At 44.4% G+C, this 27,974-nt stretch overlaps 2 protein-coding genes across 3 annotated transcripts in view; one reads left to right on the top strand and one right to left on the bottom strand.

The window, feature by feature from the left end:
- The window catches only part of LOC143215055 (extracellular serine/threonine protein CG31145), a 59,223-nt gene extending 53,114 nt beyond the window's left edge, over positions 1-6,109 (top strand). Inside the window, exon 7 of the mRNA XM_076436793.1 lies at positions 71-6,109. Within this exon, the coding sequence (XP_076292908.1) occupies positions 71-272 (202 nt within the window). The 3' untranslated portion in view covers positions 273-6,109. The remainder of the gene's footprint in view (positions 1-70) is intronic.
- A 6,477-nt stretch (positions 6,110-12,586) lies between these two features.
- Positions 12,587-26,459, bottom strand: LOC143214818 (segmentation protein paired). 2 transcript variants are annotated; one of them, XM_076436255.1, is made up of 5 exons: positions 25,102-26,459; positions 20,843-20,981; positions 20,457-20,746; positions 15,220-15,633; positions 12,587-15,109 (listed from the first exon to the last, which is right to left on the bottom strand). In XM_076436255.1, exons 1-5 carry the CDS (start codon positions 25,160-25,162, stop codon positions 14,532-14,534), a joined length of 1,482 nt encoding a protein of 493 aa, XP_076292370.1. In that variant the 5' UTR covers positions 25,163-26,459; the 3' UTR covers positions 12,587-14,531. The 2 variants fall into 2 exon arrangements, with proteins under 2 accessions (XP_076292370.1, XP_076292369.1); XM_076436254.1 differs by lacking the exon at positions 25,102-26,459 and adding an exon at positions 21,621-21,796.
- Between the last annotated feature and the right edge of the window lie 1,515 nt (positions 26,460-27,974).

Raw genomic sequence — 27,974 nt, 5'->3', positions numbered from 1 at the left:
AACGTAGAATCAATTACAAAAATCTCAGGCTCGGGCTAAAAAGAAAATCTCCTCTCGTGTTCTTTTTCAGATTTCACAACGGGCCGGTGCGTCTGAGCGAGGCGATGCGAAAAAGCATGGCGAAGGACCCCGTGGCACCTGTTTTATGGGAGCCCCACCTGGCAGCCCTCGACAGGAGGGTGCGCGTGATATTGCAAGCGATAAGGGACTGCTTGAATCGCGAGGACTCGAGTCAAGTGATCCACGAAAAGACCGAGGACGGTGCTTCCTAACCCTTCCGCAAGTTCGCGTTCAAAGGGACAACGAGATCGTCGACAAAAACGAGAATAAGAACGTCGAATGGAGAATATACTGTGAGTTAATCGCGCGACGGTGCCTCGTTCGTTGTAAAAAGAAAACCTGTACAAAGTCTGTAAAAATATGTGCGTGCGAGATTGAATTGTGAGTTTCTTACACACACACACACACACACACACCGTGGTCCAAGGGAGTTTTATTTTCGAACGTTCATGATCGGTGTCGTTGAACGAGCTACTCGCAAACCACGTCGATTAACTTTCGAGTTTTAGTATTTATATTTTACTGGCACAGCACTCGATCACTTAATCTTTTTCAGTGAAAACACTTCTAAACGAGTAAAATTGAAGGAAGTCGTCGGGTGAACGAATTTTTATTTGTAGCAGTTGATCGATTTGGCAGATGAGCGGCTCGATTATTCTTATATAAACGAATTTGTCATCGAGCTTTGAAACCCGTGTCGATAGCATGTTTAAATCGTCGATTTAATCCTACTTTCTGTCACTTTTATCCCTTTACGTTATAAACCTGTACAAAACGGCTGTACATAGTGTACGTACGATAACGTGGGAGCAGTTTACGAATCAAAACCACACTTGCTGTGCCCCGCTTTTTGTGTACATACTACATACAGAAGAGACTAGAAAACAAGCGCCCCGGGCTAGAGTATTTTCGAATTTGACTTTGCGCGCGTTCGATTCGCTGTTCCTCGAAAAGTTGAAGCACGGAGTTTCCATCAAAAGTGTCTTATTCGATCGTTATCTTGTTGTTCTTCGGGAAGAACGTGTTATCTATCATCGAGAGGAACAGTCTCTCGATCGTGAAAAATTGTCGGAAACCTTTCCTCTCTTTACGAAGGACAGTCTAAAACCGTTTCGAATCGAACACGCGCGAAGCCTTCATGTGTGGAAGTCACGATGCATGAGAGGTCTTTTGTAAAAGTGTGCTTTTCATACGCGTGTGCGTCCGTGACCGTTTCCAAAGTGCACCTGTAACCATAAGTGTTTTTCCTGAGCAATGAAGAAAAGAAAAGAGCTCTGTTCGAGAAACTTTTGTGTCGTGTCGTGTCGTTCCGCTGCTACCCACGATCTCAACTCGTCGATCCTTTTCCCTGTCTCCCCGACTCCGCAGGCTGGTTTGATATAATCTTCTAATTGTTACTCGGACACACAATTCTTCGACCGAATAAATGAATCCCGGGAACGTCGAAACGAAAGGCGGACTTTTCTTCGAAACGCGCGCACGGTCGAAACAATTAAACGCGCTTTGAACGCCGAAGGGAACGCGAAACGAATTTCATTTCCATATCCCACGTGCTACGCGCGCGCGCGAAAAGTGGAAATAGCAATTTGTAGAACGCCGCGCTCGCCTTGTCGAAACAACATTAAACGGGGGGAGCTGCAACGAAATTACGCCGACTTCCACTCGCAATTAAGCGGTACGGGCATCGGAGGATCATTAAGCCCGCTTTGAGTGTCGGGGACCATGTTTTGAAAAGTGTTTTCGATGGAATAACGTTTGTTTCTCGCGCGAAATGGGATGTCGCGATCGTGAACGTTCTTTTTCCGGAACGTATCGAATCGAGGCTACAAAACCTAATGTCTGACCGGGTGCGGTGGTGGACGTTTTTACTTACTGGCGTTTCGAACTCGACAAATGTTTCTTCTCTATTGCTGGAACTTTTCCCTGCCGGCTAGCAGCTGTTTGCAACAATTAAGCGAACTCCATTAGAGAATTCAACGTCCGACCAGCGCTAGGTTTTTCTACTGAAATATCTTCCGAACTAGAAATACATCGATTCGAGAAACAGCAGTCGAGAAGACGGGATTATTAGACCATTTTCTGAACTGTTTACCGCGGAAAGAAATTTCAGGTGCCCGAGCAGCGTCGCTTTTTCTACTCGCCGTGATTTTGCTCGAGCAACAGCAGCAGTTCCCGAAGTAGAGGAAACAGGAAAACAGGATTGCTAGATCATCTCGCGAGCTGTTGACAAAGGAAATGGAGGTCACGGGGAAGGAGACGGCTGATCAGTGTCGGAATTTTCTACGGAATCGGATTTCCAAAGCTCGGAAAATATTTGTTTTCGCCGCGAGGTGGGATTTTGTGAATTTTTAGACGTTCGTCACGGCGAAGTTACTTGTTTACGGTGTTATTTTTCCATGGAAGATTCGAGTTCGTGACGACAGACCGGGTGAACGAGATTCCCCCTCTCGAAATGTTACTCGCAACGTTGTTCCGACGATGATGGTTCCACCGCGCCGCGCGCAGATATCCTCGTAGAAAGTTGCTCCGCGCCGCGCCGCGCCGCTTTATTGTCATCCTTATTCTCGGAAAGTTTGGTCCCGCGGAACTTTTCGCCCTCCCGTGAAAAGGTAAACGACGAATTTTCGACGAAAGATCGATAAAGGAGCCGGACACGTGCGGTGAAAACTTTTTCATTTGTCACCGAGGACATTCAATCGTAAAGATAGTTACATAGGCGGTCGCGTCGGAGGGTTCTCGGTCAATCAGAATACCATTCAGAGACTGTTCGTTGATATCTCTGTGCGGACGGCGATAATTAACAGTCCATTGTTGCGCAGTAAATGTTACCTGGACCAATCGTGATGCATCCCGATCAACAATTCCAATAGCATTATTTATTACTAGACTGCGGATTTTATGCATTTACGACAAAAATGGGTACGTACAATTTAAAACAGTGGACATGTTAAAAATATTTAAGGACATCAACGTATTAGTTTCAGCTTAATGGGATAATAAAATATTGTTTGAATTATCGATCGTATGGTTGTTAAATGAATAATATGTTAGTGTTCTCGGCGCAACGGTTCGATCAACTAATTACGAAAGTTTAAGTTGACGTGCAAAATTTGCTTTTTCGTAATTAGTTGATCGAACCGTTGCGCCGAGAACACTAACATATTATTCATTTAATGGGATAATTATCCTGTGTCCACTGATCAATGGAAATATTTATTTATTTTGCATAAAGATCACTAGACAGTGCGGATTTTATGCACTTGTGAGAAAAATTAAAACGTCAACTGCAGAATCGTAAAGATATTAGAATATCATTTCTGTCGATAGTATCATAATTAAAGGAAAAGGCTTAAAAGATCAGATCGTAAGACAACAACTGTTGATTCGATTCTGAAACGCGATCGAAACATCTAATCCGACTGAGCCGCGCCGTGCCGCGACGCGTCGTGTCCATCGCTAGCAGAGGGATTACAGTTGAAAAACAATCGTCTGAGTGGCTAAGGTGACGTTGCATACAGCTCAGGATCCCCAATCAGTCTTAGTAGTCGTCTTAGGCGAGTTTAGCAAGTGGTTCCTGTAACCGACAGGACCGTAACACGATCTCAATCTCCCTTTGCCAGACGATGAGGGGGAGGAAGGGGCGCTCCCGTTGGCACCGACACAGCAGAGGATTGGGGAAGGATATATCCTGTTAATTACGCGATCTCGGGTTTGCCTATGACGTTAGACGTCCCGGCCAGAACGTCTGTTCTCTGACAGCCAGAATTCCCTCTGTAGACGAATGTGTAATCTCGAGGAGCCGGTCGAGGGCGAGTTCCTGCTTCATTTCTGTCCCCGTTACCATTCGCTTCGGTGACTCGATCAGCACCTCGAATCATTGCCGAGTATCACTCGACTGAATAAGGTTGTACGATGGTCAGGCATTTTATTTCTATCGGCGCGGCGCTGCGCATCTAAATGGCACATCTAAATGACACGAAAAGAATTCGGCAGTAAAGGTGAACAAAATCTCAGAAACTATGTTTTCTAACCTCCCGCAGCTTCTTTCGCTAATAATGCTTATTTAGCCGAACAACTTCGCGATTCGGTAATTAAATTACATCCATAGACAGCCCGAAAGTTCCCTGTTGGTAAATAGCGGCGCGGCGCCGCGTAAAACCGTAAGTGGAATAGATTGAAATTACAGCGGCAGGGTAAAGCAGGACGTAGTTAAGTAGTAGAGGAGGTCTCCCGCTGATCAGACATCGGAGAGGTTGCCAACGCCAACGATAGCGAGAGACCGGGGCGCTTATTTTGCGCCGGTCGTGTCTCTCGTTTCGAAGGGCTTTAACGACAATTTCGAGGCACTTCCGGTCGAGGCGACGCTGTTCCGAAAGTTGAGCGAGTTTCCCCGCGCGGGGCTGCGCCACCGAAAACTTTTCGAAAACTGTGGAAGACTCTCGAGAACGGAACTGCTTCGCCCCGACTCCTACCCTCCCACCCTCCCACCCTCCCTCCCTCCTCCCTCGTTAGTCTTTCGAAAATCTCGGGGAACTCTGATCTCCGCCGATTCTACTATAATTTCACAGACACGTGCAAATAATAACTTCCGGCGGAACAAGGCGCCGCGCCGCGCGCCGGGCTTAATTACTGTCTCTACGAGCGTGTGAACTTTTCGCGCGAGAATGTTCCGTGGAACAGTTTGGAACATCGGAAAAATTGATAGTTTAAAATCCTCTATAAATGTCCATGAGAACGTGAAAGTTATCATTAGCAATAGGTGACGGTTTTCTATAAATTGACGAATGGTTTTGTCCGAAGTGCAGAACGCGATGCAGACTCGTCATATTCATTCGATCGTTTGGAAATAATGGGAGGGCCCCGGGGGGTGAATATTCGCCGCGTCCCTGCCCTCACCCCTCGGCTCTGTTGACTCCGTACCGTCGAATCGAATTGTTGTTAGTTTTACGAGGGAAACTTTTCTTCTTCCGGGTAAGCAGAAATCTTCCGCTATCGGTCCCGGTACAAAGAGGGGGCGAGACAACGCGCGCACACGCTGGCCAAAAGCGAAGAAAGTGGAAAGTTTCTCGTTCTCGTTCTCGTTCTCGTTCTCGCCTCGAACGCCGGCAGAAAAGTTGGATTGTCGTCGCAGATCACAAAGGGACGAGCGTTAAGGGTTGATTTATGGGGACGGGACGGGACGGGACGGGACGGGACGGGGCGACGCGACGCGAAAAACCAAATCGGCGTGGCGCGGCGTGGCGACCGGTGCGTCGCGATAAATATTATCCGCCGTAGTTTCCCCTCGACCCTTTCTTTCCTCCAACCCCATCTAAACTGCGATTTTTAACCCTGGAAAAGCTCGGGGACCGGAGAAGCGAACATTCCTCATCCATAAAGTAAGTAGGTTTATTTGTACAATTATACCATGAATTTCATACATATATGGTAAAATCTTGCATTGAAATCAAACTGTGGTTTTTAACGATAATTTCGAGGAAATTAAACATCTCTCGTGGATCCAACGGAAAAGCTGTACTTCTCGGTTGTAAACGAGAGAATATTAATTAATTATTCCGCGGTTTCTTTGCTCCGGAATCAACGTTGGTTTGTTTCAATTTGAAATACAATTCCATCGTCCCGCGTCAGTCGGAACAATCAGAACGATATGATCCGTGGTCCGCGGAGCATTCTATTGAAGCATATTCGATGATCAATATTCTGTTTGATACCTCGCGCGTTTCGGTTACTCCGCGTTCAACGTGTACATTACAATATTAACCTAATTAACCATTTGCCTTGTGTTCTAATTAATATAACAAACAAAGTATTCGGTGAAATTTAATGGCCTCCGAGAGTCTTCCCCAATGAAACCAACTTAACGAAGCGAACAAACAATATTCCATCCGCAATTAATTAAAAGAATTCTCCGTTTTATTCCGTTTCAGGATGCAGATGCCATTTTCAATTCAATTTTCAATGTAGGCCCGCATAAAAAAAGTTATTACAGACACTGCGCTTGCTCGGCAAAAGAAATGATAATAAAAATGGTGAGAGGTCGAAAAATGAATCTTGTCACTTCTATATACAAAGCAACAGAAAAATTCAAATAAATTCAATCTCCCTGTTTCTACAAAGCAGCGGAAGAATCTAAATAAATTCAATACCGTCGTTTCTATAAAGCGACGCACATGCTTCGGTATCAGTGTTCGCTACCGTCATTGTTAAAATACAGCGCAAATCTCTGCGATAATCCAGCTTCCATTAAATCGTTCTCTGAAAATTCCTTATCAAACGGAACCTCTCTCGGACAATTTTCGAAAATGTGGAAGGTGAATACAATGGGGCGAAGAGGTGTGGGGTGGGGGCGTAGATTAAAATTATGCTTTCCGTCTTATCGAAGACGTTACAGCGTTATCGCAGCGGAAAGGCTGCGGAAAATGGCAGCGGCTCAAATGACGTGGAAGAAAGAATCAGGCGAGAACGAGGATAAACACGATTTCTCGGTGTTGTCAGGCGAGCACGTGTGTTTGCGCTAACGCTAACGCTAACGCCTTTTATCCGCAACGAGGGACGTTAGGGCATTCTCGATGGAGTGCTGAAACCTTTCGGCAACCATACTTGCGCGTAAGTACGTTCGTGTTCCGAGTTCCGAGATACGTGTCCGCGTGTTCTTGTCGAGCGGACCACGCGCGACACTTCGATCCGACATTTTATTCGCCGGAAATCTTTTCAGAATCCTTTGTGGTCGCTTCTGGTATAGCAGTTTTATTTTGCTATTTTTTTTTACTATCCCTAAACTGTACTTTTCGAATTGGACATCGGTGACCCTCGCGAGCAAAAGTCTCTTTCCAGTCTTTAAACAGGTTGCTGTTCAGCCAAATTTAACTCGCTCCGAACATCTTGTCGGTGAATTAAAACTAATTATGAAATCGTGACAGGCTATCTTGAAACTCCCGTTCCATTGATTTTAAGAAGATTCGGGTTATTCTGGCTCTCTACATGAGTTACACTAAAGATCACGATTGAAATATGTGGATCAAAGTTTCAAATTGTTTCAAATTGTTCCTAATTGAACTGGAAAATTGATTTGCGAAGTGCAGCGATAAGAGAACGGTACGCGAAAAGGTTTAGGTTTGTTTTAGGGGACAATCCACGGTTTGCGAAACAATTTTTCCGATTGCAAAGGCCGTGAACCGGCGAGCAGTACCGCGACGCGACGTTACGCGTTCCCCGAGCCGCAGTTTCCGCGGGGGAACGTCGAACATTTCGATGGGATGCATTTTAATGGATCGTTTGCATAATCGCGAGGGATTCTCGCGCGACGCAAAGAGTGTTTCTTTTCACTTGGCGAACGGGTTCTGTCGTTTCGAGCGGACGCATTCTCATGTTAAGCACTGTTTAAGGAACTTCCCCGCGAACAGCGGTTATGCATGTATGCGCTTTTTCCCGTATGCACCGGTATGCGCGGGCGAACTTTCCACGATTTATATGGATTCCTCGCATTGCGGCGATGCTATTTCAGCGCGCGGAATCGCGGTCACAATTGTGTTCTTGGAAAATTGACAACCGCGTGACGAGGAGGAGACCGCAGAAGGAGATTGCATTTCTAAATGAATCTTTTGTATTCAAAACGACACGCGCGTACGAGTATAAATTGCATTCAAAACGACAAATGATCCTGTTCTGTTTTTTAATCGTTCTCGCCATTTGTTGGACATTAGTATGTTAGATCATTTCTCCGGATATAAGTTCATGTTATGGTTCTCTCTTTTACAAAGGACAATGGTAAGAGCAGCAGCTTACGGAAGGGAGAACATCACGTTGCAGATGCATACAATTATGTTAGTTGCCTTCGGATGTTTATGACAGCGCCGGAAGCGTCCTGGTTCTTCGGACACGTTTCACTCGGGGATAAAAGTACTTTACTTGCGTAAGGTAGCACTTTGTATACCGTATCGCCGCCTTTGTTAAAAAATTGAACAACATGTAAATTTTATATAGTATTCGTTGCACGACCACAAAGTTTGTACATTGCAGAATGTTCTGTTCAAGAATTGAATATTCTACTATCCTCAATCTAGAATCGGTACATTTTTGTGGAAATCAATTACATAGTTTTTGGTCTTCTCTTATTTCATGTATTTTGTATATGTATACAATGAACACGTGGCGAAATTAATATCCTAATCACCCGTATCTATAATATTTACGTAAATACAACCATTTTTTGTACCAATTTGCTTGGGTCTGTCGCACGTGTTGTGTTGTCCATCTGTCGGAGTTGAAGTTGTCGGTGCACGGTGGTTGTAAATAAAAAACCGATTCGGAGCTGATCCGTGCGCGTTTTTTCTCTGCTATAGCAACCTTCTCTGGTATACCGCCAGTGGTCGGGCTCGTCCGGAGGGCGGATTAATGAATGATAATACAATTTAATTTATTATCTATTCATATAAATAAGAATTGCAAATTGTATTTGTAAATAACAATTAACTTTATAATTTTAAATATAAATTCATTTAGACTTGCTCAAAGGATAAATAATTATTTTTGCGTTTTATTTGAATATCCGAATAACAAATAACTTGTTATTATATTTATAAATCATTATTTAAATAATTATTTATTTATTGCCCAACACACTGCTGACAACACACCTTTTGTGTTGCAACCTCGTGTAGTTCACTAGCTGATTTTTTCATTTCGATGGAGTCTGTAATTCAGAGTAGGAAATTCACAACCGCAGCCAGAAAAATGCATCGCATGCAATTTCTCTACTGATCTTAACTGTATGTGTTGTTAAACAATCACGTTCACGTTCAATATTTATTCCAACCGCAGATGATCCTTGCCGCTCTTCCTGTAAGGCGCAATGCTAATTCCGGCACGATTCATCTGCTCCCGAAAGATCTCCGTACAGCGCCAAAGCACGTAGCGGCAAAGCGCTCAAACTGTTAGCCACATTTTAGTTCGACTCATTCGCACAGATGGCGCCACATACCAATTCTACGAAAATCTCCAAATAGCGCCACTGGACGTAGCGGCAAAACGCTCAAACTGTTAGCCAAATTTTAGTTCGACTCATTCGCACAGACGGCGCCACATACCAATTCTTCGAAAATCTCCAAACAGCGCCACTGGACGTAGCGGCGAAATGCTGAAGCTGGTAGCATAACGTTATCGACAACCAGTCGATAACGTCAAATTAAAATGTGGCCAACAGTTTGAGCATTCTGCCGCTACATCCTTTGGCGCTGTACGGAGGCCTTTCAGGAGCAGATAAATCTTACCGGAATTAGCATTGCATCTTATCTTGAGAGCGGCAAGAATCATCCGCGGTTGGAGCTAATAAATAAATGTAGATATATGTATACAAAATCCCTAGTGGAATATTGCTAATAATCTATTCTAGTTTCCCCAATTACAAATCTTCTTCGCATATTCTGTCTGGAAAGTCCGAAAATAAATTATTTGAGAAATTGTGTGAAGATTTCCGAGGTTCCGGACATTTTCATTTCTGGATAGAGGCTCGGAAAATTGTTAATAACTATTTAACAACTAACAACACCAATTCAAAAACCACACGTGAAAGCAGCAGGAGGTCCGCCTCGTATTCTCCAACCGCTAAAGTTTATAAATTGTTGCTGTGAAGCGAGTAATTAATGAATCATCGATTAATTTGATGAACGACGAGTCAGGTCAGCCATTGCTGACGTTGTCGGATACCTCCTCGTGTATCATGTGCTTCTGGTATTACCGGGAGATTCTAAGCGCCGCAGAAGCGTTTTACGCATACGGAAAATTAGTTCACAACCTCGTCCCAGAATTAATTATTTTATTTCCTAACCAAAATAAATGTGATTTGTTTAAGTCAGTGCCTGTCAATAGAATAGTATACATAGAAGTACTTCATTTAAACGAATCACACACACATCATTACCTGAAGACGCATTATTTAACGTGCAATAACAGTGCCAAAGAAACTTTAGCTATAAGATATTAACTTCTTTATTGATGTTATTGTTATCAGTATTATTACAACAATTTACTAATAGCAAAATTAGGTAATTACCGACACCGACACCGACGAGATAGTACCTCTACCCTCTACCTCTACCATCAACCTCTACAACTCTACAACTCTACAACTCTCCAACTCTCCAACTCTACAACTGTACAACTCTACAACTCTACAACTCTACAACTTCTACAACTCTACAACTCTCCAACTCTACAACTCTACAATTCTACAACTCTACACCTTCTACAACTCTACAATTCGCTATCCCGAGCTTAGCTCGACTCGCGTTCCAAATATGTACCATAGCAGTATAGCAGTGGACTGATGATCATCTAACATAACTGGCAGTACCTCCATGCAATGCAGTATTATAATTAGAAGTCTGACGGTGTGCCGGGTCTGTCCGAGCTAGTCAACATTTGTGTTATAAATGTTTAGTATGTAATATACATAAGTTATGTACATGTACAATATACAAACACTGTCTGTATGAATTTACAATGAATAAATAAAGACTATGTATTAAAAGGAAATATCTCTGCGTTCAAATTATATTTATTAAACTACCAAATTTCCCCGAACGTCCCAGTTGTCGTTGAGTTATACTACTGAATTTCGTGCCACCTCCTTCGATATCATGTTCTCCTAATACAACGTTCAATTTTTCGAAAATCTCGAAAATTGAAAAAGTATTAGGAGCACATGATATCGGAGGAGGTGGCACGAAATTCAGTAGTATAAGTCAACGACAAGTCAGACGGTCGAAAATTGGCGAAAATCTCGAAAATTGAAAAAGTATTAGGAGAACATGATGTCGCAGGAGGTGGCACGAAATTCAGTAGTATAAGTCAACGACAAGTCAGACGGTCGAAAATTGGCGAAAATCTCGAAAATTGAAAAAGTATTAGGAGAACATGATGTCGCAGGAGGTGGCACGAAATTCAGTAGTATAAGTCAACGACAAGTCAGACGGTCGAAAATTGGCGAAAATCTCGAAAATTGAAAAAGTATTAGGAGAACATGATGTCGCAGGAGGTGGCACGAAATTCAGTAGTATAAGTCAACGACAAGTCAGACGGTCGAAAATTGGCGAAAATCTCGAAAATTGAAAAAGTATTAGGAGCACATGATATCGGAGGAGGTGGCACGAAATTCAGTAGTATAAGTCAACGACAAGTCAGACGGTCGAAAATTGGCGAAAATCTCGAAAATTGAAAAAGTATTAGGAGAACATGATGTCGCAGGAGGTGGCACGAAATTCAGTAGTATAAGTCAACGACAAGTCAGACGGTCGAAAATTGGCGAAAATCTCGAAAATTGAAAAAGTATTAGGAGAACATGATGTCGCAGGAGGTGGCACGAAATTCAGTAGTATAAGTCAACGACAAGTCAGACGGTCGAAAATTGGCGAAAATCTCGAAAATTGAAAAAGTATTAGGAGAACATGATGTCGCAGGAGGTGGCACGAAATTCAGTAGTATAAGTCAACGACAAGTCAGACGGTCGAAAATTGGCGAAAATCTCGAAAATTGAAAAAGTATTAGGAGCACATGATATCGGAGGAGGTGGCACGAAATTCAGTAGTATAAGTCAACGACAAGTCAGACGGTCGAAAATTGACGAAAATCTCGAAAATTGAAAAAGTATTAGGAGAACATGATGTCGCAGGAGGTGGCACGAAATTCAGTAGTATAAGTCAACGACAAGTCAGACATTCGAAAAGTAGCGAAAATTTTCGAAAAATTGAAAAGTATTAGGAGCACATGATATCGGAGGAGGTGGCACGAAATTCAGTAGTATAAGTCAACGACAAGTCAGACGGTCGAAAATTGGCGAAAATCTCGAAAATTGAAAAAGCATTAGGAGAACATGATGTCGCAGGAGGTGGCACGAAATTCAGTAGTATAAGTCAACGACAAGTCAGACGGTCGAAAAGTAGCGAAAATTTTCGAAAAATTGAAAAGTATTAGGAGCACATGATATCGGAGGAGGTGGCACGAAATTCAGTAGTATAAGTCAACGACAAGTCAGACGGTCGAAAATTGGCAAAAATCTCGAAAATTGAAAAAGTATTAGGAGCACATGATACCGGAGGAGGTGGCACGAAATTCAGTAGTATGAGTCAACGACAAGTCAGACGGTCGAAAATTTGCGAAAATCTCGAAGATTGAAAAAGTATTAGGAGAACATGATATCGAAGGAGGTGGCACGAATTTAAGTAGTACAACTCGGCGCCAAGTCAGACATTCGAAAAGTAGCGAAAATTTTCGATAAAATAAATCTTTCTGCAAAATAAAAATTGTCGGAATAATATTAAGAGATAGTGGTAATTGCCACTTTATTAATTTTTCTCTATTGAGATGTATCTCGGAAGATTTTATAACTTATACCGTAACTATGAAGTAGCAGATGTACATTTTGTTGCTGCTCGATGCAAATTTTTCCAGCTGCAAAATAATATTAAATGTTCTTGTTAATAAGTGTAGAGGTAAATTAAGTTGACAACGCAGCACAGGTTCTCTTTAAACTTTCTTTATTGAATTACCATTGTCAATAAAATACAATATGTATTGACTACCCAATATTCTATGCATACAGTATTTATACATTAAATTATCTTATAATTTACAATGAAACAGTGATTTCCAAAGGTTGAAATAAAAATTGATAAAAATTGACAGTCGAGGAACCAATGTTTCTTTTCGGATTCAAGTTTGTGATCATCGAATTTGTTTTACCTTCCCGAGAGCAATCGTAACTTTCTTAATAATTCAGAGATCATTTTACTTGCTCCATAATAAAAATTCTCAACAAAAGTTTAAAGTAGTGTTCCTAATTGAAATTGTAAAACTAACGCGATCCTATTATTTACATATTAAATACATTTTTGGTCAGACTGTATACACACGAAACGCGAAATAATAGAAACTTAAGAAGAAATACCCCGAAAACCAAGAATGAAAGAAGTATAGAAATATTTACACTGTCTATTTAACTAACTACGGTATTCATTTATGCTTCGTAGCGAATCTACATTTGTTACAGCAAAAGGAACGATCAAACTAGTTGCCTGCAAACAGCCTTCGAATCGTTAATGGGCGTTTGCTATTTTTGACTTAAATATTTACACTCTCTGTTTGTTTGTAAACGTATAAATTGTACATATAATCACTGGATGCGTTCGTCCACAGGGCAATGAACATTAAAAAAGAAGACTTATACATGATTTATATACAATGACGACGTACACTAAAAACCTAATAATTAATCAAATACACACTGAATTTACTGGCACGACTTAACGAGTTTCTCCAGCTCTTTGAAATTTCAAGAAACATTTCAATAAATATCTCTACTCTTAAATCCTATGCTATCTGCTAACTATACAAATGGACAATTTTACTAGATAAGGGCACTTGAATCATCGATTTTCAAAACATCAGTCACATTGGTTTTCTTGGTTCTCCAATTAAGAATCTTGTCGAGTATTTTACAGACAAGAATGAACCATGTTCGAAACATACTCGACGAAAACACAGAATATATAATCATCATCTTCATCAAATACTCAAACGGTACATTAATTCGTTTCCTCAGCCTTCGCACTGACCGTTGCGCATCACAGGTTCCAAAGAATCAGCTTTCAGTTAGGACTTTCAAGACTCAATATTATTTATTTACTAATTAGTCCAACAGTCAGCGCGTGAACCCTATAATCAACAGACATATTAACACCAGGTTTACGGTTCTAATATTTTTCATGTAGAAATTTCTTTCTTACATTACATATTATAAAAATGGCCCAGTATTTCGACAGACACATACTCGCTAATTTTATAATACGTGTCTCGTAAACCTAATGTTAACGGCCTACAGAATTTACCATGAACAACCATGGGACAAAACAAAGTCTACACTCTCCCAGTCTACCAACTAGACGGCGGATCTTTATGCAAAATAAAACTGGACTGCATTAATTGCAAGAAAAGAAACAAGAAAGCCAAATAAATAGATCCTTCTTTCTTTAATCGTATCAATCGATTCGAGATAAAACGCGTTCATCTTCTTAAAAACTCATTTAATCTTTTTGCTATCTTAAATGCCGTCTGCTCATTCTCGTTACAAGCGCATAAAATCCACAGTCTAGCAGAGGGTAGAACGATCGTTCGCAAAAATGACACATTCAACCAACCAAACCAGTTGGCAGTTGTACATTAGTAGACAGCGGATCTTTATGCAAAATAAAAATGATTGAAAACCTGATTTGCAACAAACCTGGAGTGAAATAGAAAATTGTTTTCTTACTTAATACATATGTCGAATAGGTTGAAAATAGTATAACCGAACCGTATTTGATAGTGCACCTACTCATCTTTATCATAAATGCATAAAATTCGCTGTCTATGCGTTAGATTTAGAAGAAACTATCTCTCCGATTCGCGCAATAAAATCAGAGAACTCGACGGCAGCCTCAGTACCAGCTGTAGAAGGGTTGATGAGGAGTAGGTCTAGGTGGTTGTTGGAAACCTTGAGCACCATAGTGGCTGGCAAAGGCTTGATGAGGATGACTGGTGTGCGCATGAGGTTGTTGAAGGCTGGAAGGTGGACTGGGGAGTCCCACTCTTCCTCCACTCGGGATTGGCAAATTCCAAGACGGTGAACTGTTTCCTTGGCTAGCTTGCTGCTGTTGTTGTTGCTGTACAGGGGACACAGAGCTGATTGGGAGGTCCGAGGAGGTCAGGTGGTCAGACGAAGGGTTCGAATTGCCGGAATTGGGACCCATCATGGTGACCAAGGAGTTGGGAGTCGGTGGGAGCTGGTGGCTGCTGGGTTGCTGGTAAGTTGACGATGCTGGAGCCACCGGAGATGCTTGATGTGTCATGTGACCGGTGCTGGTGGACGATGTTGCTGGCATCAGAGAGCTGGGGTACGATACCGATGGTGGCAGGCCATAACTGGGTGCCGAGCCAACCGATGAAGGCAGACGGCTGGATTCCGACGTCAGTTGGTGAGACATGGCGGTGTGGTGGGAAGAGTACAGTTCTGGAACTGTTGAAAATAACCGTTGATCAGTCGTCAAGATCCCCGGATACTCGTCGTCAAAGTAAAAAAAAAAAATAGTTATATCGTTTTATTAGCAGAGTACACGTTGAACCTACCTTGACTGGAGGAGAACGTGGTATCGGGCAGAGTCTGTCCATGAGGATGAGCATGCGGGTGACTGGAAGGCACGCTAGCTGCAGTGTGAGGATGAGGTGCAGCTGGAGGATGAAGAACATAGGATGCAGCAGGATAAGCCACAGAACCGACGTAGCCTCCAGAGGTGGTCGAAGATAATTGTTTCCTGAGCCTGGCTCTCCTGTTGCTGAACCAAACTTGGATCCTAGCCTCTGTCAATTTTGTTCTCGAAGCCAACTCCTCTCTGGTGTAGATGTCTGGGTATTGAGTCCTCTCGAAAGCTCTTTCCAGCTCATCCAGTTGATGCGCCGTGAAGGTGGTTCTACTTCTCCTTTGCTTCCTCTTCAAGGGGATGCCTGGCTCGCTTTCGCAGTCTGATCCGGAGCTGGTTTTACCTGGAACGAATAAATATAAACGAAACTATTCAAAATTTGTTCAGTCTTCGACATTTCGTAGGAATTATTAAACCGAGAGTTCTATGTTAAACATAATCAGCAAAATGTCCGAACGAACGTGTATTCGAATTGGCAGTGTTCTCAGAAATTCGGCGAGACAAAACCTTAAGCAGCGTGTCTTTCCTCGAAGAGACGTTTTCTCGTCTGAATAAAGAGAAAATAAGAGGGGGTATCCGAGGGGTATACGTTTTTATAGGTTTAATAACGAATCGGAACGCCACGGATAAAGAGGCCTAACGGAGCAGGAAGAAGATATTTTACAACGCTTCCTCCCTTGTCTCGCGTTAACAACCGACACACGACTGGTTAGCAGAACGAGCAACAAAATAATAGAAATACATCGAAATAATGGGGTGCCATGCCGGGGACCCCGGACAAGAGAGACGAAATTATGGGGTCGCGTCTAATAGCTATTAATTCCTCGTGTCACCTGCCTGGCCCCGTCTCCTCCAGGTGAACGCACGTTTATGGTTTGTTTTGCCGAGCCCGGAGTTCAAAAGGAACCGCTCTTCGCGCCGCACACATTGCGCTGGTTATTTCACACTCGATTCGCGACCGACTTCAAGTTCGCCACACTACTCGCCCTTTCATTCTTTTCTCTTTTCTCTTTTGAAGTCACGGCTACGTTCATTATATCGACAGGCTGCGAAGTAGGTCTCACCGACGCGACATTCATTTTTTTGGAGTTGCACACCACCACTCGTTTTGCGATCGATTAATCGATTAGCCAGCCACTTTGTTCAACACTGGATATACATATAATATTGTGCTTTACAGTCTATACAATTACAAATAATCATGAAACCAATTTTGAGTCCCGTGAGACTAATTTTCATGGAAATTGGGGGATAGGGGGACGAAGGGAATAGCGGTGGCTCGCGAAACGCGCCAGAAACGAGCCGATGCGAGAAAGGAAAAGGAAGAAGCGGGACCGGGTCCGGGAATAGAGTCCGTGTCGAATGGGCATCAACGCGGGGCGTCCCGGCGTCAGGCGTCGTCGGCCGATTAGTCGCGGACCGCGCAAAGCCACTCGACAATTTCAAGACGCGCCGCGCCGCGCCGCGCGCCGGGGCCTTCGCTCTTCCGCGACTTCTTCTTCTTTTTACGGACGTGTCGTCCGTCTCCGCGGTTCCCGATGATAAATTTACTATAATCTAAAAAATGCGAGACGTCTCCGAGAGCCTTTCTTCTTCGTCGCTCGAATTCCTCGCGAAACGAACAATTCCTCGAGCTTCTGTTCCTCGAGATTGGCTCTCCAACATCCTCCTCGCTCATTCCTCAACTTTACCTTGCTCGGAACAATTTTACTAACATTAACAACATCTATTCGTTATTGGTCCTTTGCATTATTATTCATCTTCCTTGTTCAGTGTACTCGTAAAATTCATCAAAACGGGAATTCTAACGTTTAAACACTTTTCATTTCGACGATGAAGCAAACCTTTGTAAAATAATTTTAAAAAATATCTTGCAAGCTCGCGAATTAATGAACGGGCAACACACTCCTCGAGGAAGCACTTTTTTAACCAAATTTAGATGAAACGACAGGTTACAGCTCAGCAGCGTGCAATCGAGGTTGAAATTGATCGATAAATCCCTGTAAATGTATCTTTTCGGAATTTATTAAGCCCTGCCCTTTTCTCTGCAACTCTTTTCAACGAGTTCTTGAAATGAAGGAGGGATCGGCAGAGAGAGAGAGAGAGAACGCGGTCCGGTATCTTCGAACGAAAAGTCGGACGAAGGCGATTTTGCAGGATCACGTCAGAAATTGCAACCTCCGCGAGGCTAAGCGCTCGCTACCGGCTAGTCATTACCAAACTTTCGAACCCCGACATTAACCCGTGGGGTGTTAGAGATTGCTAGGTAGCCGGTCTCTGCCGTGATTCTGCAACACCGATCGTCGGAAGACGTCGACGAACACGCGGCGCACGCGTTCATTTTCTCTGGGGAAAACGGACGCGCGAAGAAACGCCAATAAATTTTCGAAAATAGGGATCACTGCTGCACGGGACTCCTATAGCCCAGAGCAAACAGATTATTCAAGTGAATTGCAAGATATTTATGAATTTTTGAACGTTTTGTCGAGGTATCGAAGATTCAAGATTCGTATAAAATTGTTCGATAAATCCTTTGAGCGGAGAGCAAGACCTACTACAAGATTGTATTTGTACGATTAGAGTAGATTTCTGGTGGTCGGCGCGGCGCGGCGCTCCTGTGGCTTTCCCACCCCGCGCGGCAGTTAACGCGTTGTTTTTGCCCTCCTCTTTTTGTTTTGAAAGGGCGACCGACCATCGGGACCGATCGACTTACAAATCTACAGGGCAGTTTCTTCTCGTTTCTCTCTTTCAAGTCCGCCGACGAAAACTCTCTGTTCCGAGTTCCGATCCCACGACAGACGGACCACCGCCGACGGCACAAGTATGGGTTGTGTCTTGTCGTCGGGGGTAGAAACAACCCCCTACCGTGAGAAATCTTTAGCATCGATCATTGTACCCATGCTCACAAAAGATAGTTCGCCGAAAAACCAAATGGATAAACCATTCCATCAAAAAGAATAGGCATATTACCGCGCATAAAAGAAATACCTAATGTATTCCAGACCGCGCGAAACATTCCCGAAGAGACGTTTCTCTAAACCTAACACTGCTTACAGTCTCTAAAGATAGTTCAGGCTGGTTTATGGCATTTCCGATCCTGTCCAATTCGGCCACCATGAAAACATTTACATTTTAGCGTCTCCAGTTTCGCCGAACGAACTAATTGCAGCGTTCGTCGATAATCGAGTGCGAGGAAATCGTGTAGGATCGTTCACCCGGGAGAGAACGCGAAGATCTTCTGGACTTCTTGGAGCGCGCATCATCTTCATCTCCTCTCGTCTCTCGATACCACCTATCGAACTTTCGGGGCCGTGCACGTGGGCATGTACCGGGCGGCGAGAAAATTACAGAGCTACCTCTCGCTGACCGCGGCGCGGCGCGGCGGACCCGGTACTCGATGAGAAACCGGTAATTTCCAAGATCGAGAAACGCGAGGCTGATTAATGCGCGCGACCATTTAATTTATTCATTCACCGTTTCTCTTCTCGGCTACGGTGAGCCCGGCATGCGGCAGCAGCTACCGTATTCGACGGCGATTCCTTGGTGGTCTTAGCGGCCAGCTGATGGGGCGTGTCATCGGAACGCGTTCGTGAACGCGAACTCGCTACTAAGTTCCGACATATTCGCAATTTTCCTATTCCGATCGGTTCTGGTGATTATGCTTATTTCGTGCTGCTCGCGCGCCGCGAAATCGCCGAAATCGCCGAGATCGCCCCCGGGCGCGGCGCGGGCTTGGCTTTCAGGAATTAATCGAGCCCGCGAGTGGATTCTAACGGTTTCGGTCTTGTGGCAACTCGGGCAAGTCCGTTTCGATCGATATCAATCCTCGTTGATTTTAAGAAATGTTTTCAAAAATCCACGAAATTTCCAAGACAGAATTCACGGTGTTCCGTTTACTTCGTAGAAGTAATAAAAAGAATTCTGCAGCCTCGACGAGCGCAACTGACACACTTTTTCAACCGTGCATTCAAGAAGAGGGATTATTATCTGGAACGCTTTGTAGCAAGGCACCGGAAGCGCATAAAGATGTCTTATTTTCCCCGTAGGGTCACGGAATCGTACGATATCCAGAGTGTGCCTCGATCATATCAAAAGTGTTTTAGATCCGCGAGAATTGATAAATGTTTGCACCGCCGGTGGTTGTTGCAACTTTCGAACGGTTTCGAACTACGTACACTGCAATATCGAGCCCTAACATCTCTCCCTAAGAAGAGTTCCGTGCTACAGTTATTAACCCTCCGGATCTTCATCGAAGTTAAACGCCCGAGGGGAAACACGGCGACTAAGAAACACTTTTTCGAATGGTCCGCGATGATTAAAGAGTCCCAGGAGGAAAGTTTCTGGCCGGAGCGCGAATTAACTGCGAACTACATCGCTAAGCTCCACTTTTGATCTGCCTCGTAATTTCCTGCGTGGGTAATTTGCCCACGGATGGAACATTACCCTGCGCAGGAAGCTGTTACACCTTAATGGTCGCTTTTATCGCGGACACACTTTTTACCGGGGAAAAACCGCCTGGCGAATTTCGCGAAACGACGCCGCGGCCGGGAACTTGAAACGCGGAACTCTCGGGGCCCTGTCGCGTCGCGCCGCGTCCGTTGCAGAGAAAAACCTTCAGAGCTCTACAATTATTCTTCATACTCGAAAGAATACGATATCGACAGTTAAACAAATTTTTAACGTCCACAAAAGGTAAGAGAATTTGGCGATCGCGAAAAAGTGTATTCCCGAGGCCAAGAAAATTAGGAGAGGTAAAAAGACGGGTCGATTCAATTTCCGACTCGAGCTCTGGAACCTCGAAGACCAAATTACGGAGCCGGTGTCGTTATAATCTAATTTTCCACGGTGGCGCTGTCGCGGGAAGATTCGCAGTAGCCCGATTCACCGATTCAGGTGGATCATCAATCTTGGTCGCCGCGAATGGGAAAGAACTCGCAAAAATTTCTTGTTGGACACTTCTTCGAATGTTCTGCCTGCGGATCGTCTATGGTTTCAATTTTTTTTTTTATTTAAGAGAATACCGAGTGTCTTTGTTAACGAACTGTATTGTTATTTGTGTGGGTGAGGGTGCATTTAGAAAGACAACTTTATTTAAAATGGAAGACGTAAATACGATAGTCGCGCGATGCGAGTTTAACTTGAAAGAAGACATTTTAGGAAACTCACCGTCTCCGAGTTTAGCATCATCCTCGGGATCCCGACCCCTCAGCAGCCTGGAGATCGCAGAAACACTGGGGGCACTGGTTCTATCGCAGATTCCTTCTTTGATTAATCGATCGCGGATTTCCCAGGAGAAGATTCCAGGATTGTCGCGCTTGTATTCCTCGATCCTAGCCTCGACTTCCGGCGTGGCCACTCTCGGTTTGCTGCCACCGATTACACCAGGCCTGATGCTTCCGGTTTCCTGGTACCGGTTCAGGATTTTCGACACGCACCCGTGCGATACCCTCAATTGCCTGTCGAACCAAGAAACAACAACAAAAATGAAATCCGAATGTACATCAGTCTCGTCACAAAAAATAAAGTTGAACTTGTAGTTCTCGTTTCATTACCTTGAAATGACGCAGGGCCTGACTCCCGCAGCTGCCAGCTCGACGATCTTCAGTCGAATATGGTTCGGCAGAGGCCGTCCATTGATGAAGACACCTCCGAGTTGATTGACGCGGCCCTGACCAGGTATAGATCCCAAATCTGACGACAGAGAATAATCGAAATTGAAACATCGTTAATAACATCCGAGTAAACAATACGATAAAACAAGGATCGTTTGCGAAATGGTCAAGCTCCTTTTGTTTCGCTGCCGAGCGAAAGAACCAGGCCGAGCGAGGGAACAGTTACTCGACGGCGAATAAAGAGAAACCTGGATTTATTGTTCCACCTTCACCTCGACGTGTTTCCTGCGTTGTCGAGGGGAGCAACGAGGAAAGGGGAACAACGCGAGAGGGAAGGAGGCTTGTTCTCGAGAAGAAGAAAGAGTTATATCGACTGTGGCACACGGGTCCCATAAATTACGATAAGACCAATCAATTCTAAGGGTTTACGACGCATAACACTGATAGCGTATAATTTTGATCGCGATCGGGAGAGACCGCTTTTTGCTGGTCGATCTTTTAGAATCGCGTTCCATCAAGTTTTCGAGAAATTCGCAAGAATTCTGTGTCCCCGGGCTTCGTGATTAATTATAATAAGCGTTTTTCTCGTCGTCGGCAATTTATTCAGTGGACCTAGATCTCCGCTGGTTGCACTCGCAGGTGCAGCAGAATTTTTCCTTGAACCGCGGCAACGAACGTACACACGAGGCTGCTAATCCGAACGTGTAACAGTTCTTACACAGCGAAATGGCAGGCTTCGAACTAATCGAGTCGAATATTACCGCGGCAACTGGATCGATCTGCAGCGCGATCGAAACGAGCAAAACAACGCTGCCCCGGACCGGCCTGCCCGCCGCTCCGCGCCGCGCCGCGCCCCGCCGCGCCGAGACTGTGTGACTCAGATTTTCCGTCATAGTAAACCAGATGAAAAACTCTGACTGAACGTGTCCCCACACAGGACGAACGGTATACCTACATGCACACGCTATGTGTAGTAGAATATCAAGTGTGTTGCGGCGCGTGGTCGACGATGCGAGACATCGCCGCGAAGAAAAACAAATTGTTAGTTACTTATTACCCGATAGGATAATGTATCCAGCGATCCGATCGATCAAAAAATCTTCACACGGTCGAGAGCTGGCTTCGATCGAGAAGCCAGTTTTCTTCCTCGTTCTTGCGGCGATCTCCGACACCCGTTGTCTAAGAAATTTTCAACTTCGAAACAAGAAACTGTACCGTTCTCTATGGAAAACCTCAGAAATCGTTACATTGAGCCGAGTGGAATACATGTATAGCAGAGGCCTTCGACGATGGCCGAAGAAAAACATTGGCCAATTGAAATCGGATAAATGCCGAGAGCCTTTTAATGTTTAAATAATGTTTAAATAATGCGTGGTCGCTGTTTGGGCTTTGAAAAACATATTCCCAGTGACTGGAATTCATGAGAACATTTGCATGATTGAAAAGTAACGAGCATCGATCAATGACGATCGGTAAAAAATGGATATCAGACGAATTATGACATAACTGCGGTCGAAGAGCGCATTCGCTTAAAAACACAGCGATAGAGTCCTTCGATATTGGACGAAAAAATATTCGAGCATGATTGCGAAGAAGCAGAAAGCTCGATTTTCATAGAAAAATGCTGAAAGACTGCGGTCGAGGAGAATATTTAATTGAGAACCGATTAAAGACCTTCGACAAAGAGATCGAGCAAAAAGCGAACAGAAGACATTTAAGCATGAAGAAACACGCGATGTGATTTTCGCGGAAAAAGTATATACACTTTTCAGATGAATAATAAAAGTCCTTCGACAGCGATCGAATAAAAAATATTTGTCTAAATGGAGTCGCTAGCGAGCGAACGTGTGTAGATTGTGGTTACCAATAGGGAACGCGATTGTTCTTCGATTTGAACGTTTTCCCGCGGTTTTTGGGAGCCAGCGACGTTGTCGTTGGATTTATTAAAGTCCCAAAAACAGGACCGATCGATCGATACGATCGATGATTAGAAACCTGATTCGATTCCCACGGTGGGGTGATCTCGTGCGTCAAGGTGACGCGCGAAGACGAGCGGAGCGGGAGAATTCGAGCGAATCGTTCACGTAACGAGACGAGGGACGAGAGAAAGAGAGAAAGAGAGCGAATGGAAAAAATGGAGTGCAGGAGAGGGAGCAGGTTGAATCGGTGCGGTGGTCGGAATTGCGCAGAATCCGTCGTCAGAGTTGCATAATAATCGGCGTTGCACCGGCTCGAGTGCAGCCGACGCGCGACGGCCGAAAAACTGCGAGCGGGTGCCGCACAGCCTTCGAAAACGCGGGGGTGGGAAAAAATTGCTTTTAATTCGTTCGACTAATTAGAAACTCGTGCAAGGTTCCCAGTCGATCCTCGACCCGATTCTGAACCGATCTATACGTGATCTTATTTAGCGGTAGAACTACCGATCGTATTAGATCTTACTTATTACAATAATCTAAGTACAATAAACGGTATCCTGTTGCGGTAAACGCGATTAGTCGCGCGTTAATCGATGAGAGATGGTACTGCTAATTAGGAGAAAAATGCGACAGCTTCTGCTAACGATGGAGATCGAGTTCCTCGCGATGCTAATCGAGAGAGCCTCGGCATGATTTTCGCCCTCGCGTGCTTCTCACGAACGTGTTTCGACACATTCAGCGAAATACTCGTAATTAACGATCGCCGATGCATCGAGCGCGTAATTGCGAGAAACGCGTCCGCGGCATTATCAATCTTCCGGGAATATTTAATTATCCGTTCTTCGCCGGGCGTTAAACGCTTCCATTTTGCATATACGAGCCGTGCGCGCGCGCAAACGATTCGTTGACTAATTGTCCGCCGCAATTAAACTCGGCAACAACACACGGTGCGTACCACCCGGACAGTGACAAATGACGATTCCCTCGGGACAAGCGTAAGCAACAAATAAAAATGCAAAATTCAGAGGCCGCCTTACATTTGCATCGCAATTACGTCCTCAACGACGCGACGTTCCAGACGCCTTATCTGACGGCTGTGCGTTCCTCGAACTGTATCCTTTGTTGTAATCGGTACAGAGTTTTATTATTAATCAACCGACTCCGGGAGAATGTAAATTTTCTCGTCCGTACAGGAAGAGACGCTACAGAAAACGGTAGGATACCGAAATTTATGACGCCATAAAACAGGATCCATGGGGTCTAGTCCCTTCCAGAGAATCTCTGAAGACTCTAGAAACCTGGCAAGTTCGAATTTTCCGGAAGGGAAGGTGACACAATGAGGAACAAGTTTAAAAATTTCACGCTCGATCACGAGAGGAAACGAGCTCGTAATTGCTGGAAATTATTTTCGGGATGATCCTCCGCTTGTCATCTATTCGATACGATTTTTTCAAATGCAGAGCAATGCACAGGTAAATGAAAATTGCCGAGATCATTTCAAATAGATACATCGATCATTTGCAATTGGTTTGATTAAGGGTAGCTCAAAAAATTCATCAACGAGAAATAAAAATTGCGAGATTCATTTCGGATGGAGCGCACTATAAAGAACCAAACTATTCGTAATGTTAAGTAAAGAATTTCTTTGCCTCCCGAAGAACATTTTGAACTGCGCAAGAGGGGGTGGCTGGAGGCTCACGGGCCACCAGGTATCCTAATTTTTTCACCAAGAAAAAAACTGAGTGGTACAGGCGTGCGAACTCGGAAAGTTTTCCAGAGCGACGCGACGGAAGAGTCCCTCGAGAAATACGTTTCGTTATTTATGGCCGTCATTAATGGCAATGTTCCGGTCTTCCTGGGTCAGGTAAGGTTATATATCAATGGACCGTTTAAAAATCTTAAGGGTATCCTGCCGGTCAATTTTCTGGGAGACTTTCTGGCCACCGGGCTGGTTGTAAAATCTCGATTCTGAATCCCACTCGAATATTGCGCACAATGGTAACACAATGCTCCCAAAGGATTAAAGATTTTGCTGGGACCGTCCGAATCAGCGAGACTCTAATAAATTGTGTCCCCACTTTAACATACATATAATCGTAGGATCGTCAAATGTTTAAACGATTAATGAAAAATAATTGTGGACACGAGGGAAATTTCGCTTCTGAATTAAACGACCTATGTAGGTTGTTCCATTGTCTATAGAAAGAACGCGACAACTGGGGCGTTTCTAGTAGTCTTAGCAGTCTTAAGCAATTAGGGTCTACATAATGAATTAGCTCTTACCTTGAAAGGGGTATCCAGTGAAGCAGGGTCGCATCATCGAGAAGTTCGTGGTCACCGTCATCTCAGCGCGTCCGCGCTTCCAGTCTCCACGAAAACGCTGCGAAAGCCGTGTCTGACGCGCACAGATCCCCGAAGGATCAATCGAAATAGATCACCAACAAATTCCGCGATCACCGAGACACTCGCCGGATCCTCTCTTCAATCTCGTACTCGGCAATTAAAAATACCGCCGAAATAATGATCTCGAAGTAACACGGTCAGGATATCGCACTGAGAATCCTCTAATCATAAGGACGACGAACTGTCACTGAGGGGCCGTCACTCGTTTGCACCACGATAAGAATCGGTAGCAGTCAAAATGATGATGAAGAAGAAGAAGAAGAAGAAGAAGAGTCCAGCCTCGTTCGAGTCTTGCTGTCTAATCCTTGGATATATCCTTGAAGAGACACCTGCGTCCTTGTAGTCCTTCGACAAACTCGAACCAGACCGAACGGCTCCTTGATCCTGACTAGTCTCTTCGAGAACTCGCCACCGAGGTAACTAACGCTTGGCCACTCCCATCGGCAAGGCTTCTTCTTCAGGGCATCTCTGGTGGGGAGGAACGCTGCGGCCACGATGTTAGGTCCTCGGTTAGGTGGTTTGCGTACCTGTTCAACCGGCCACCTCGACCAATCCAAGCCCACGAGCGATCCCCTTGCCGAGACACAGAAGTCACGCCCATGGCTTCAACCAGCGCATGACTGGAAGCTCGCGGGGGAGGACTGTCGGAGACCATGCTTGCTTGGCGACCACTGCTCCTTTTTTCAGAGACCTCCTGGTGGGGGCTAATTCGTCAGATGATTTTTGGTTTTTTTCTTTTTTTTAATTAAGAGCATTTTGTGGGCTGGATTTCATTGGGGTTGCCGATTAATTTGACTTTTAAGTTTGATACTCGAAGCGGCGGTATCGACTACGCTTTTGGATGTTTTTTAGTAGAGCATTCTATGTCTTTCCGTGATTGTCTCCAGGTTTAATTCTGGTTTTTTAGTTTCTTTTTTTAAAGCGACTCGAGTTCTTGTGACCTGTTTCTGCGGATATTCTTTGCTAGAGGCTGCTCGATAGGGTGGTTTTTTCATTCTCTTTCAAAGACGTTTTTTAAGCAGAGACAGTTCGATGAAATATTTTATGCTTCTCTTGCGCTATACATTTTGAGGAGTTGCAATCCAGTTTTTGGTCTTGTAGTAATTTAACGAGACTCTAGGTTCAGTGACAGCAAAGAGACTTCTTATCGAACTGTGCCATTTATCGCTCGTCGAGTTACAACAGAGTGTCTTTCTCCTTTTCTTGCAATTACTATTGTTTCCCGTGTCTGCGACTGTGTTTTTCTGCGATTCTATTGCGATTTCTTTTTACATACCATGTTTTCCAGTTTCATTCAATGGAACGTAAAAATTGTCCGGTGGTTATAAATTCTCTGTGAACAATTCAAAAAGAGCGGGTAGATGATTTACGACAATCCTTAATTTATAAATTATAAATTATCAAGAAGATTCTCCAACGCCGTCGTGATAAATATTTAATAAATATCAAATCGGATGAAGAAACAATTCTGAGACACCCGAAGAAAATCCTGAAACACCGTCGCGTCGCGAGAGTTGAACAACGCGGTACGGTGAGCTGGTTGGGCAAGAGACGAGGCTCAAATACATGAAGTCGACTCGCTTGAAATCGTGTTCCCCTAACAATTAACGCATGATCACTCCCAACTTTCGCTTTTTAGGGCCAACCATACTTTTTCATCGAGGAAATGACGATGCTTCGTTTCGAGCAGGACGTGACAGTCGGCGTCGCGTCGACGAGTAAAAAGGCTAATTGAATCAGAGATCTCTCGAGTTCCCATTTTCTTTTTCGATTTCTTGCCTTTCGGCACCGTGCAATCCACTGCAAACAGTTTCTATTATTGCGATCGGCCCGTTTTTCCTAGACAATCTATACAAATGTTACGTCTTGCGCAAACAACCCGTTTTTCCACAAAATACTGCGCCCATTGTTTCCAACCGGTGTCTCGCATTCATCCAACATTATTTTATCGCATTTATCGCATTTCTGCGTTCTGCGGCTACAAAATAACTCGTAAAGAGTGAAGACATCCTCTCGGCAACTGACTGAAAATGTATTTTCACGATTCAGAACGTGCAGAAGAAAATGGACGAGAGGATCCTGCAGGAGCTGTTTGCGCGAATCGATTCGCGCCGCAGTTAGGATGCAGAGATCATGGTACCCTTCGATTTTCCGTGGAAGCTCGGTTGATTCGTTCCATCGGCGGCTATGTCGTCCTCAGGGAAAGCCCGGTAGACCTGCGGAAAAAATCTCGGCTGGTCCGTGAGAGGATATTGTCCGGAAGATTTAGTTTTGGGAAAGAGCGAGAGAGAAAGAGGGGGTCCTCCGCTGATGTCCCATCAATGTTTATTATCGTCCCTGTTTGTGCGTCCCGTGAGCTCCGGAGCGCGAGAATGGCCAAACAGAAGGCTGTCTTAGGAGGCGACACGCATTGACTGTCGCGGGAGGTGGCGGAAAAGCGGAAGGAAACCGGCAAAGGACCACCCGCAGGGTCCTCGTCCTTACGAAGTAATACGGCGTTACTTTTAACGGGGCGAGGAGGGGGAGGGGGCTGTCGGGTCGACGGTGTCCCGCGGCGAGGACAAAACAAACTCCCTAATGTCTTCATGCTACTCATCGCGGACCATCTCGTTCTCCTTGCTACGGGGGCGAGAGGGCCAGCAGAATCCAGATAGACAGACAGGGACGGGAAAGCGAACATAGCCAGCGAGAAACAGGAAAACTATCAAGTTGTGTCGTATGACGATTTTAAACAGTAAACTTTTCTCTAAATA

Source organism: Lasioglossum baleicum, chromosome 13 (assembly GCF_051020765.1).
Source record: "Lasioglossum baleicum chromosome 13, iyLasBale1, whole genome shotgun sequence".
Taxonomy (NCBI): domain Eukaryota; kingdom Metazoa; phylum Arthropoda; class Insecta; order Hymenoptera; family Halictidae; genus Lasioglossum; species Lasioglossum baleicum.
This window is presented reverse-complemented; position numbering and strand designations above follow the sequence as displayed.